This window comes from Pongo pygmaeus, chromosome 3 (assembly GCF_028885625.2).
Source record: "Pongo pygmaeus isolate AG05252 chromosome 3, NHGRI_mPonPyg2-v2.0_pri, whole genome shotgun sequence".
Classification (NCBI taxonomy): Eukaryota; Metazoa; Chordata; class Mammalia; order Primates; family Hominidae; genus Pongo; species Pongo pygmaeus.
Window position 1 is genome coordinate 638,401 of NC_072376.2, and position 13,092 is coordinate 651,492.

The 13,092-nt window shown below is 54.3% G+C and overlaps 1 protein-coding gene across 2 annotated transcripts in view; it reads left to right on the top strand.

Annotated features, from left to right (window-relative positions):
- Positions 1 to 13,092, top strand: part of PDE6B (phosphodiesterase 6B) — a 45,725-nt gene that overhangs the window by 16,649 nt on the left and 15,984 nt on the right. For both annotated transcript variants that reach the window (XM_054485695.2, XM_054485694.1), the window contains exons 5-7: positions 11,035 to 11,175; positions 11,262 to 11,336; positions 12,025 to 12,089. In XM_054485695.2, coding sequence (XP_054341670.1) covers positions 11,035 to 11,175; positions 11,262 to 11,336; positions 12,025 to 12,089 — 281 coding nt within the window. The remainder of the gene's footprint in view (positions 1 to 11,034; positions 11,176 to 11,261; positions 11,337 to 12,024; positions 12,090 to 13,092) is intronic.

Sequence of the window (13,092 nt, forward strand, 5' to 3'; positions counted from 1 at the left end):
GTTTTGTTCAGAATTTTGGCATCTATAGGCCGGGTGTGGTGGCTCACACCTATAATCCCAGCACTTTGGGAGGTTGAGGCAGGCGGATCACGAGGTCAAGAGATCGACATCATCCTGGCCAACATGGTGAAACCCCGTCTCTAGTAAAAATGCAAAAATTAGCTGGGTGTGGTGGCAGGCGTCTGTAGTCCCAGCTACTCAGGAGGCTGAGGCAGGAGAATCACTTGAACCCGGGAGGTGGAGGTTGCAGCGAGCCAAGACCATGCCACTGCACTCCAGCCTGGGAGACAGAGCGAGATTCCATCTCAAAAAAAGAAAAAAAAAAAGAATTTTTGCATCTGTATTCATGAGCTACATTGGTCTGTAGTTTTTCTTTCTTATAATGTCTTTATCTGGTTTTGCTATTAGGATAATTTTGACCTCATTGAATGAGATAGGAGTATTCCCTCTGCTTCTATTTTTTGGAAGAGATTGTAGTGAATTGACATAATATCTTTCCTAAATGTTTGGTCAGATTCACCAGTGAAACCATTAGGGACTGGTGCTTTCTTTTTGGATGACTATTAATTATTGATTCAATGTCTTTAATACTCAGAGAACTCTTCAGATTCTTCTGATTCTCCTGATTCTCCTGGTGTGAGTCTTGGTAGTTTGTGTCTTTCTAGTGATCAGTCTATTTCATCTAAGTTAAAATAAAATTTTGAGGCATAGAGTTGTCATAATATTTATTATTTATTTTCTTCTGCTTGCCCTAGGCTTAATTTGAAGTTCTTTTTCTAGTTTCTTAAGCTTTGAGTATTGATTTAGATCTTTCTTCTTTTTTATTATGTGCATTCAATACTATAAATTTCCCTCCAAGCACTGCTTTCCCTGCACCTGACAAATTCTGACAGGTTGTGTATTTTTATTCTTATTTAGTTCAAAATCTTTTTTTTTTTTTTTTTTTTGACGGAGTCTCGCTCTGTAGCCAGGCTGGAGTGCAGTGGCGGGATCTTGGCTCACTGCAACCTCCGCCTCCCGGGTTCACGCCATTCTCCTGCCTCAGCCTCCCGAGTAGCTGGAACTACAGACACACACCACCACACCCAACTAATTTTTGCATTTTTAGTAGAGATGGGGTTTCACCATGTTGGCCAGGATGGTCTCGATCTCTCGACCTCGTGATCTGCCCGCCTCGGCCTCCCAAAGTGCTGGGATTACAGGCATGAGTCACTGCGCCCCTAGTTCAAAATCTTTTAAAAGGTCTCTTCAGACTCTGGCCCATCTGTTATTTAGAAGTGTGTTGTTAAATCCATTTTAAATTTTTCAGCTATATTTCTGTTACTGATTTCTAATTTAATTGCACTATGGTATAAGAACATATTTTTCATTATTTTTATTTTCAAAATTTTGTTAAGATGTGTTTTATGGCCCAGAATGTGGTTTATCTTGCTCTATGCTCCACGTGACCTTGAGAAGAATGTGTATTGTGCTGTTGGTGGATGAGGTAATTTACAGATGTCAATTATGTCCAGTCGAACAACAGTGTTGTTTATTTTTGTTTATTTTTTATTTTTTGAGACAGATTCTTTCTCTGTTGCCCAGGCTGGAGTGCAGTGGTGCGATCTCAGCTCACTGCAACCTCCACCTCGTGGATTCAGGTGATTCTCCTGCCTCAGCCTCCCGAGTAGCTGGGACTACAGGCACACGCCACCACGCCCACCTACTTTTTATATTTTTAGTAGAGACGGGGTTTTGCCATGTTGCCCTGGTTGGTCTCGAACTCCCAGCCTCAGGTGATCTGCCCGCCTCGGCCTCCCAAAGTGCTGGGATGACAGGCGTGAGCCACCGCGCCCGGCCCACAGTGTTGTTTAGTTCAGCAATGTCCTTACTGAGCCTCTGCCTGCTGGATGTGCTCATTCTGATAGAGGGTAGTAAGTCTCCAACAGTAGTGGAGGATGCGTCTCTCCTTACAGCTCTATCAGCTTTTGTTTCATGTGTTTCGATGCTTTGTTATTAGATGTGTGAACATGAATGATTTTTATGTCTTCATAGAGAAACAGCCCCTTTATCATGTTGTCATGCCCCTTCCACCAATAATTTTCCTTGTTCTAAAGTACTCTTTGTCTAAATTAACATAGCTACCCCAGTGTCTTTGGATTAGTATTAGCATAGCATATATTTCTTCATTCCTTACTTTTAAACTATGTGTGTCTTTATACTTAAAGTGGGTTTTTTATAGACAACATATATATATATGGTCAGGTCTTAGTTCTTTTTATCCACTCTGAAAATCTGTCAAGTGGTGTATTTAGGCTATTCACATTTAAAGTGATTATTGATATAGTTGGATTAATACATATAGCATATTCTTAGACATTTTCTCTGTGTTGCACTTACTCTTTATTATTATCATCCCCTCTTTTTTCTGCCTTCTCTGGTTTGAATTGAACATCTCATCCCACACTCTCTCCTCTCTTAGCTTATCAGTTATACTTGTTTTTCTAAAAAGTTTTAGCATTTCCCCAGAATTTGCAATAATCATTTATGACTACTCTAAGCCCTCTTCCAAAGAGCATTATACTGCTTCACTTAGAGTGCAGCTATCTTACAAAAATGTACCTACAATTTCTCACTTCTGCCCTTATAAAATTTCTGTCATTTATTTTACTTATCCATGTGCTATAATCATGTAATACACTGTTACTATTATTACTTTGAACAAATAGTTATTATTAGAGAAATTAAGAAAAAGAAAATATGTTACTTTCCTGTCATTTATTTATTTTCTGCTGCTCTTCCTTTTTTCACGCATATGCAAGTTTCTGATCTATCTCATTCTTCCTGTTTCCAAGGAACTTCTTTGAACATTTTCTGCTGGGCAAGTCCACTGGTAACACATTCCTCAGTTTCTGTTTATCTGAGAAAGTCTTTATTTCTCCTTCACTTCTGAAGGATAATTTTACTGGATACAGAATTATAAGTTAGCACATTTTTTTCTCAACACTTCCAATACTTCACTCTACTCTCCTCGTTTCTGATGAGATGCTTCCAACGTCTGGTTCCACTCTTGGTCAGATGTTCCCCCACCCCCAGCTTCCCTGGAGGTTTTCAGCTCGGTTGTCTCCAGTTTGAATATGACGTGCCTTAGGATCAGTTTTTTGGCATTTGTCGTTTTTGACAGTCACTGAGCATCCTAGACGTGCGGTTTGGTGTCTGTCAATACTTTTGGAAAATCGCAGCCATTATTACTTCCAACATGTCTTCTCCTTCGCTCTTTCTGCTCCTTCCGGCACCCGCCGCCCCCCGCACCTTCTGTAATTGTCTGTCTGCCGCGCTCGCTCCGCTCGTGGTTCCCTCTGCGTTTCTGCTGCGTTTCTGTCTTCGCGCTCCCGGCCCCCGTCCTCATTCACGCGCAGACTCTGCATTTCCACCTGGCATTTCCTGTACTCCAGCACGCCTTGTCCTTCCCAGAGCGTCCATCTCTTTGCTTATGTTACCATCTGCTCCGGTGCGCTGCCTCCTTTTTCTAGTAGCGCCTTTAGCATATTGATCATCGTCATTTTACTTCTTTTTTTTTTTTTGAGAGTTGTCTTGCTCAGTGGCCCTGACTGGAGTGCAGTGGCAGGATCTTGGCTCACTGCAGCCTCCGCCTCCCGGGTTCCAGTGATTCTCCTGCCTCAGCCTCCTGAGTAGCTGGGATTACAGGTGCCCACCACCGCGGCCCGGCTAATTTTTGTATTTTTAGTAGAGACAAGGTGTCACCATGTTGGCCAGGCTGGTCTTGAACTCCTGACTTCAGTTCAACTGCCCGCCTCAGCCTCCCAAAGTGCTAGAATTACAGGCATGCGCCACCTCCACCAGCCTGATCATAGTAATTTTAAATTCCCAGTCTGATAATTCCCAACTTCGTGTCACATCTGAGTCTGGTTCTGAGGCTTGCTTTGTCTTTTTGGACTGTTGCTTTTTCTTGCCTTTTAGCATGATTTATAATTTTTGGCCAAAGCAGGCACTGGGGCAAATCAGTCTTAAGTGTGGGATTTGGGGTCCATCTGGCCAGGAGCTGGGCTGTATTGAACATTTGCTGCAGCTGAGGGTTCTCGCTTCCGCGCCCTTGTTTGTGGTTTGTTTCTGCTCCTGTATTAACTTGAGCTGCCATGACAAAATACCACACACCGAGCACCTTAGACAGTGGGCATTTGTTTCTGACACTTCTGGAGGCTGTGAAGTTCCAGATGAAGGTGCTGACCAGGTTCCGTTTCTGGCGAGGGCTCTCTCCCTGGCTTGCTGTGTCCTCGTCCCATAAGGGCACCAATCGTCTCATAGGGGCCCCACGCTCATGACCTCACCTAACCCTAATCATCCCCCAGGGCCCCACCTCCACTCACCATCGCGTCTGGGGTGAGGGCTTCACAGATGCATGGGGGGAGGAGCACACAATCTGGTACACAGCAGGAACCACCCAGCAACACATCTCAGTTTTAAAAGTGTGGCTCTGGCCAGGTGTGATGGCTCATGCCTGTAATCCCAGCACTTTGGGAGGCTGAGGCACGCAGATCACCTGAGGTCAGGAGTTCGAAACCAGCCTGGCCAAAATGGTGAAACCCCATCTCTACTAAAAAATACAAAAAATTAGCTGGGCATGGTGGTGTGTGCCTGTAATCCCAGCTACTCAGGAGGCTGAGGCAGGAAAATCGCTTGAACCCAGGAGGCAGAGGTAGCAGTGAGTCAAGATCGCGCCACTGCACTTTAGCCTGGGCAACAAGAGCAAAACTCCATCTCAAAAAAAAAAAAAAAAGAAAGAGCCAAGAGTCAGGCGTGTTTGCCCGTTCTGTTGTCTGGTCACGCCAGCCCTAAACCAGGCAATAAGTGAATTACCAACACCTAGGAAACCCCTTGTTTCCAGCCTCTCAGCCTGCAGGCGTGTGAAGACCAGCTCAAGGTTCTAACACATGACTTTGTGTCTCCATGCGAGACTTTTGATTTTGCACCAGACATTGCCCAATCCTAGGAAAAGCTGTTTCTGGGTCTTCCCCTCCGAACGGCATTTTTAGGCATCCTGACTTGCAGGAGGCACAGGCCTGCCTCACGGCTCTTTTTGAAAATAAATTTTGTGATGAGCAAAGATTGGCCCCCGTGGTCCACCCAGCGCCTGCACTTCATCTGCCTCCTCCTTGAGCTCTGGAAGGAAAGCTGGTCACTGGGATTAAAGCAGCCTCTGGGCGCTCACCCCTCCCTCTGTCCAGGCCCTCACCTGGACAATCAGGAACTACCTTCTGTCCCAGGCACCCTCCGGCTGGAGGCCCCTGCCATTCCCTTTCTGAAAAGCCTCTCGGACACTCCCATCAGAGCCAACAGGGGCTGCAGGGAAGCCATGGGTTAGGCCCTACAGAGCTCAGGTTTCTCTCTGACCTGTCACGGCAGCCGCCTGTTCGGCTTAGTGGAGGAATTCTCACCACCCAGCCGTCTGAGCAGCAGCAAGGCTGCGTGAAGGGCCTGTGGGCACAGGGCTGCGGCTCCCACCTCCAGGCCGGCCGTGCGTCAGGACCCGATGGCTCGCTGCAAGGGCAGAGGAGGTGCTGTGACTCAGGTCAGGCGTGGGAGGAGCGGGGGAGCCTTCCGTCTCAGCAGGTCTGACTCTTGCCTCCTGTGAGGAAGCAGAGCCATTCAGAAGTGAGAGGCGGCCAGGAGGGGCGGGCGTGGTCTGTCCACATGGAGAGGTGGCCAGGAGGGGCGGGCGTGGTCTGTCCACACCGGGCAGTGGCGGGAGCCTGTTGAGCTGGCCAACTTCGTGACTTAGGGCCCCACCATGATGAGCCAGACGGAGCTGTGGGGAGATCCACGCTAGCACAGCAGCCCGTCTGCCGTAGCGAAGCCCCGAGCACAGGCAACAGCGACCCACAGTGGGGCTGGGCGGGTGATCCTGGGTGTCTGTCACCTTTCCTTTTAATACAACATTCTAGTTTATAGGTTACATGATTTAATTGTCATAGTGGCTATGTTTAACGGCTGGCTCTCAGAATGCCTGAGGATTCAACAACCAGCTCTGAGAAGCCCACCATGCGATGAAGCCCTTGGCCCTGATGCCGGGACACACACTAGATTTGGGGATGTCAAGGCCCTGGGTCTGGAGGGGGACATGTCTCCAGAAACAAGGCTCCTGGGGCTGGGGCTTCAGTAGGGACGAGGCCCGTCCTAGCGACTGGGCCTCCAAGGGACGCTGGGGCCACCTGCTGCTGCTTTGAAAGTCCAGGAGCGCCATTCTTGGATTCCCCAGGCACTCGCTGGGGTCTGTCATGCTGACCACAGCCTAGGAAGACTGTTCACCGGTGGACCCACAAAGGCCCGGGCTTGGGACCGCGTAGGCCTAAGCGCTTGCCTCCCACCACAGCCAGGGCTCAGGGGTCGGGGGGAGACTCAGGCCCTACTCTGCTGGGTGGGCAGCCAGTGGGGATCCCATCTGCCCTGGCCCCTCAGGACCTCCTGACTCCTCCTTCCCATAAGTAATGAGAGGGCCATGAAGCTGAGCAGCTCCCCTTCCAGGGCCACATTAGTCTCTGTGCCTTCTGCCCCCCGTGTCAGTGGATCCCTCATTTCTGAGTACACTGGGCAGCCACCGCTGTCACCCTGGTTTCACCCTGGAGCATTAAACCCGACCCCAGTCAATGCAGGAGGGACACAACCTCAGCTTCCATGCAGCCCAGAAGCCCAGGCCGCTCAAACCATCCCCGGGGCCTTGTGGATGCAGCAGGTGTATCCTGTACCAGGGTGCTGGGACGCTGGGCACGGGCTCGGGGCAAGAGGGGCCCCCGCTCCCTGAGGAGGGGACAAGTCCAGAAGACTCCAGGGCAGGCCTCCAGCCACACCTTGAAAAGGGGGTCCCACCCAGCACTGGATGTTTGGCTTAACAAGTTCCCAACATTTTAAAGTCGAGACAATTCACGTAAGAATTGGGGTTTCTACATCTCTTGAAAGGCTGGGAGCTCAACACTGCTGGGTGTCCGGCCCCCTGGGCCACTGCCCGGGACAGGCAGACCCCAGGTGCGAAGCCTCACAGCCTGCTTCCTCCTCACAGGCAACAGCCTCCATCAGAGGCCTCAGGGCTCCCCTTCGATCTGGAGTTGGAATTGGGAGATGCTGCCCAGGAAGATGCCAGGGCCACCTGTGTGGGCAGAGAGGGCCCAGGAAGGCCCCAAGCGTGGGGTCAGGGCACCGAGGGGACAGAGTGGAGGGGGTCCCCCAGCCCAGAACCACCCAGGCACCAAGACTCCCAGCAGTCAGGACAGAAACAGCTCCAGCACCCACACACAGGGAGAGGGGGCCGGCAGGGAGGGCTGGCGTCTGGAGGCTGTGGAGGCAAGAAGGCTGGTTCAGGAGGCTGTGTAGATGCAGTTTCAGATCAGGCCAGGGTCAGAGGTTGGAAGAGCCATTCTGGAGGGCAGGGGGTGTTGACGAAGGCACAGAGGAATGCCCTGAGCCTGAGCCGGCAGCGAAAATCCACCGGCTGCACGCTGAAGACGCCCACACTTCAGTCAATTACTGTGTGCACCAGCAGGCTTTTAACCGGAAAATTAAAAATGAAAACAAGGAGGAAGGCAGAGGCCTCAGGGTGGGGCTGCTGGGCTCGGACCACCTTGAACTCAGTGCCTGCCCTCACTGAGGCACCGATGTCAACAGCAGTGGGGCTGTCACAGGCGGGGCAGGGGCTGGGGACGTTCGACCAGCCTTCGATACTGTGGGGGGAGGGCTAAACCCTCTTCCCGATGTCCTCAGACGACTCAAAAAATTAGATGTGAAGCCCAGCCCTCCCTGAGCTCCAGCAGAGTGAGCTGCAGCTGTGTGCAATGTCCTGGCCAGAGCTTGGTCCCCAACAGAATATCTGTGCGGTGCACGCACAAGCGACTCACACAGCCACACACGAGGGGCTCCCAGAGCCAGGCACCCTTGGAGAGTGTGACAAGCATTACTGCCTGCAACCCTCCCTGCACCCTGAGTGCAGAATGTCACTCTTTCTGTTTTACACGTGGTGAAACTGTGGTCCAGGAGTGAGATAGCCTTCCCGAGGTCACAGGGCTGGCGAAAGGTAGCTCAGCGTCCTCAGTGCTGTGTGCTGGGGAAATGCCTGACTCCCCGTCCGTGCATTAACAGCAGAGGGTTGAGGGCTCACCCTGTAGCAGGTGGATGGATGTAAGGGGGCGGGGGTGGGGGGTGAGCCGCCCTCCCCATGGCGCATGTGTGGAGAAAGGCCTCCTGGGGGCCGCTGGCTGCAATCACACAGAGCCTGGAGGTCTGCGCTGGGCAGACCGAGCACGTGGGTGCACGGCCCGAATGGGCACCAGCACCTGCGCCTCCCAACCCCACACAGGCTGCGGTCCGGGGGCCTCGTGAGGCGGGACCACCGTGGGGTCAGACTGAATGGGGAGTGGGGGCCCCAGGGGTTGGTGGGTCCTCAGGGAGGGCCTCCTGGAAAGGACTTGAGGCCAAGCCTTGGGAGGAGGAGGGCCCGGGATGAGGGCCTGGAGGCAGAGGCCAGAGCGCGTGCAAAGGTGCTGAGTTCCGCAGGAGACAGACTGAGAGTGCGAGGGACGCAGAGGGCGCAGGGGGTGGGGCCAGGCCTCCACCTGCGGCTCTGGATGAACCAGTCATTCGAGGAGAATGCACCTGGCGATTCCACACATCTACAGCGAGTCTCCTGAGCAGCAGGCGCCGGGGCTATGAAGAGCCGTCTCCATTCAGCAGGTTCCCGGGCTATGAAGAGCCGTCTCCATTCAGCAGGCGCTGGGGCTATGAAGAGCCATCTCCATTCAGCAGGCGCTGGGGCTATGAAGAGCCGTCTCCATTCAGCAGGCACCGGGGCTATGGAGAGCCGTCTCCATTCAGCAGGCTCCCGGGCTATGAAGAGCCGTCTCCATTCAGCAGGCACCGGGGCTATGGAGAGCCGTCTCCATTCAGCAGGTTCCCGGGCTATGAAGAGCCGTCTCCATTCAGCAGGCGCTGGGGCTATGAAGAGCCATCTCCATTCAGCAGACGCCAGGGCTATGGAGAGTGGTAGAGCGGTTGCCATTTGCACCTGCTGTTTTCCTAAGTCCTGTTCTGGACCCACTAACTCTAGTGACTGAGCTGACTTCTGCACACGGGCACAGGGCCAAAGCTCCTGACCAGTGCAGGGACACGGGGGGCGGGACATACTCAGATAAGGGCTGAGAAGGCTGGGAGCTTCTGCTGAGGGTGGCACCAGCAGCAGCTCCATGACCGTGACTGCGGCCAGGGCAGGAGAGTGCGGAGGCCGGTGAGGAGGGTCCACAGCCAGCGGTGAGGCAGGAGTCAGGGTACGCTGCAGAAACATGGCTCAGGAAAGGCTTCAGGGAGTAAAAGGCGTTGGACGAGAGAGGCTGGTGCTCAGGGACTGCTGGGGGGCTGGGCCTCAGCAGGGAGGGAGGGAGGGACTCTGGGAACAGCAGAGCCGGCACTGAGGATGCTGCCAGGGAAGGGCACTGACGTGCATGGACCTGGAGGATGCCACTGGCTGAGAGAAGCTAGGATCTCACTCACGTGTGGGATCCGAAAACCCTGAATTCATGGAAACAGAGAGTGGAAAGGGGGTTGCAGGAGGCTGGGGCAGGAAGAGAGATAGAGAAAGCAGAGACGTTGGTCAAAGGGTGCAAAGCGTTCGTTAGCTGGAGCTGTGGGCTTCCAGGTCAGCCTCGCCGTATGGTGGCCACCACTGCCGTTAACCACAGTACACAGGGTGCTCGGTAAGTGCGGTTCTGCTTCCGAGGATTTATGATGTGGGAAAAGTGTTAAATTAAAAATAAGAATAAGAATGTAAAACAATACAGTAAAATAGCCATTTTCATGGCATTGCCTTGCACTGGGTGCTAAGTCATCAGAGATGGTTTGAAGTGCTGGCAGGGGCATGTGCAACCTCTGTGCAAACTCTAGGCCATTTCACATCCAGAACTTGAGCATCCTTGGATTTTGTTATCAGAGCGGCATCCTGGAACCAATTTCCCTGAGGATACCGAGGGATGACTGTATTGTATACCAAAATGCTAGAGAATAGATTTGTAATGTTCTCACCACAAAAAAACAAGTTGGTGAGGTGATGGATATGTTGATTAGCTTAATTGAATCTTTCTGCAACAAATACGTAGATCAGAACATCACACCAAACCCCATAACACATAAACCCCATAAATACACACAATTATTCAACTGAAGATAAACTAAAATCAGTAAAATCAATGTACTGGGAAATAAAGCTACGAACGTCTCACTGCCCTTGGCAACAGGAGAGCCTGGTCCTGTTCCCACCATGAGCTGAGTGCCAGGGGGTGGAACTTCAGAAGGCCTGGCAGGGAGAGAGCTGGGCTAGGACACCGCAGTGGAGGAGAGGGAGCTGGCACCACACGGTAGAAGACCCAGTGGCCACCGCGAGTGTGAGGAGGCGGGGCCTGGCGGAGCCTGGGTCTGGGCCTTGACCAAGGAGGCAGAGAAAGGTGGCCCAAGGAGGGCGCTGGGGTGAGTCTGAGCCTGGCGGCAGCGCTGACCCAGCAGCCGGGGGCCCGTGCGGCGGGATGTCCTGCGCAAGGTCTGGCCAGGACCTCGTGGAGTGCATCAGTAACGCTTTACTCTCAGATGCTTGGTGGAGGCCACAGGGGGCCTGACGTCTGGAAACCACAGCCCGATGTTCTCAAAGCCCTGCTCGCCACAGGTGGTTCTGGAGCAGCCGGGCGGAGGAAGGGCTGGTCGGATATTTGCCTCTCAAGCTCAAAGCGACGGATACCACTTTCCACTCATCCACTCGTGAGTGATCAGGGATGCGACCACAGCCTGGAGGCCTCACCACCAGCCGGCTCCTGGGCCCCACAAGCTCAGATGAAACCTGGCCACCGCGCCACCAATCAGGGTCTGTGCCAGGCTCCGCGGCTGGGCAGGTGGTCAGATCAGGGAGCGCACCTGTGTGTCAGGCTTGAGTTGAACCCCTGCTGCTGTGGTCAGACAGGTGTGAGGGTGGGAGTGGCCGCAGGCCCACAGGTGTGCCCCTCCCTCCAGGTGCTGCTGTGGTCGGCCAACAAGGTGTTTGAGGAGCTGACGGACATCGAGAGGCAGTTCCACAAGGCCTTCTACACGGTGCGGGCCTACCTCAACTGCGAGCGGTACTCCGTGGGCCTCCTGGATATGACCAAGGAGAAGGTGAGGCTTCGGTGGCTGAGGGACCCCATGCCTGGCCCGACCCAGTCCCGTGCTGACCGCCCCACCCTCACCTCTTCTCTGCCCAGGAATTTTTTGACGTGTGGCCTGTGCTGATGGGAGAGTCCCAGCCGTACTCGGGCCCACGCACGCCTGATGGCCGGGTGAGTCTTAGGGGAGGGGCCCAGGGCCCGTCCACACGCCTCTGTTTCCCTGGCTCCAACTGCAGGGCAGGAGAGGGAGGAATAGGGGTGGGGTTTAGGGAGGTGGGAACTGGCGGGTGGGCCCCCGGGTGCCTGTCTGTCGTCTCCACCAGGCTCCCCTGCTGCACTCCAGGGATGGGGTGTCCAGGGCTGGTCCCTGAATGAGGGCCTCCAGGCTGGTCTTGAAGACCCATGTCGGCTCTGATTGCGGGGGCTCCTGCTGCCCCATCTCCCCACGTGGGACCTCCTGTGCACGTGTAGGATGTGTGTGTGTGTGTGTGTGTATGTGTGTGAGAGAGTACGGGCCCAGCTTGTGTGTGGGATTGTGCGGAACACAGGCTGGGAAGACAGACCTAAACCATGGCATGTGATGCGTGTCCCGTGAGTATTGGTGACGGTCTGCATGTGTGTGCACCCTGAGCCTGTGCATGTGTGGACATGGGCGTGAGTGCACCCGCGTTCATAGAATACCTGCGCACGGCGGAGACATCTGTTCACATGTGTACACATGCACGGTTACGTGTGTGGGGGTGTGCATGTGTGTGTATGCGTGTGGCTGTGTGTAGCTGCGTGTAGCTGCGTGTGCGTGTGTGGGAGCCCCTCAGAGCTTGGCCAGGCAGCCCCCTGACCGGTGTCTTCTGCTTCTCAGGAAATCGTCTTCTACAAAGTGATCGACTACATCCTCCACGGCAGGGAGGAGATCAAGGTCATTCCGTAAGTGCAGGATTTTACCAGAAGCGTCCCCGGGGGAGGGACCTCCCCTCAGACCCGGGCTCAGCCTCCAGGGCCGTCCTCCCAGGGCTTCCCACGGAGCAGTCAGCAGCGCCAGCCTGGCCCGGCCCTGCCTGTGGTGCTCCGTGTGCCGTGGGGCATAGTGGAGTGGGGGGTGAGACAGAAGCCGACTCACTGTTCTGGGAGACGGTGAGGAGGACGTGGGCAGCTGAGGAGCCTGAGTCACTGTGGACATCCAGAGTGGACGTCCAGGGGACCGGGCGAGCTGTCCAGGCAGCCTCGCCAGCAACAATTGAGCACAAAGGCCCCAGGATCTGACCCTGGCTCCACCAGCCCCACCCAGACAGTGGAGCCTCCAGCCAGGAGGCCGAGTCTTGGCCCCGTGGGGTTGGAAGAGGAGGGGAACTCCAGTCCGGAGGTCAGAGCAGGACTCCAGCCAAGGGAGGGACAGCTGCATGGCCCAGTGGCCCTATGATCCCATAAGCCTGTCGGGACTCCATCCCCAGGCCCCAAGCAGGAACCAGGATCCAGGTGCCAGGCTTGAGCACAAGTCAGGGCCAGGGTGGCAGGGCAGGCACCAACGCTGAGTCCTAGAAAGCAGGCTGAAGCCACACTGCCTCTGGAGAGGGAGGGGTTCCCAAGAGGCAGGGGCCCCAGCACGGCAGTCTGGGGAGGAGGAAGAAGGCAGCACAGCCGTCCTCCAACCCACACCCTGGCCTCCTCGCCTCCTGAACCCCCCGGAGCTCAGAAAAGAGTAAATGCTGAGGATGGCACATGAGCCAGAGACCCCCAGACGCCTGCACACACGCGCAGTCCATCTGACCCCTGTACACCTACGTCCAGTGCAGCCCAGCCCCTCTGACCCCTGCACACACACGTGCAGCCCAGACCAGCCCCCCTCACCCCTGCAAACACACGTGCAGCCCAGCCCGGCCCCTCTCACCCCTGCACACACATCCAGCCCGGCCCGGCCCCTCTCACCCCT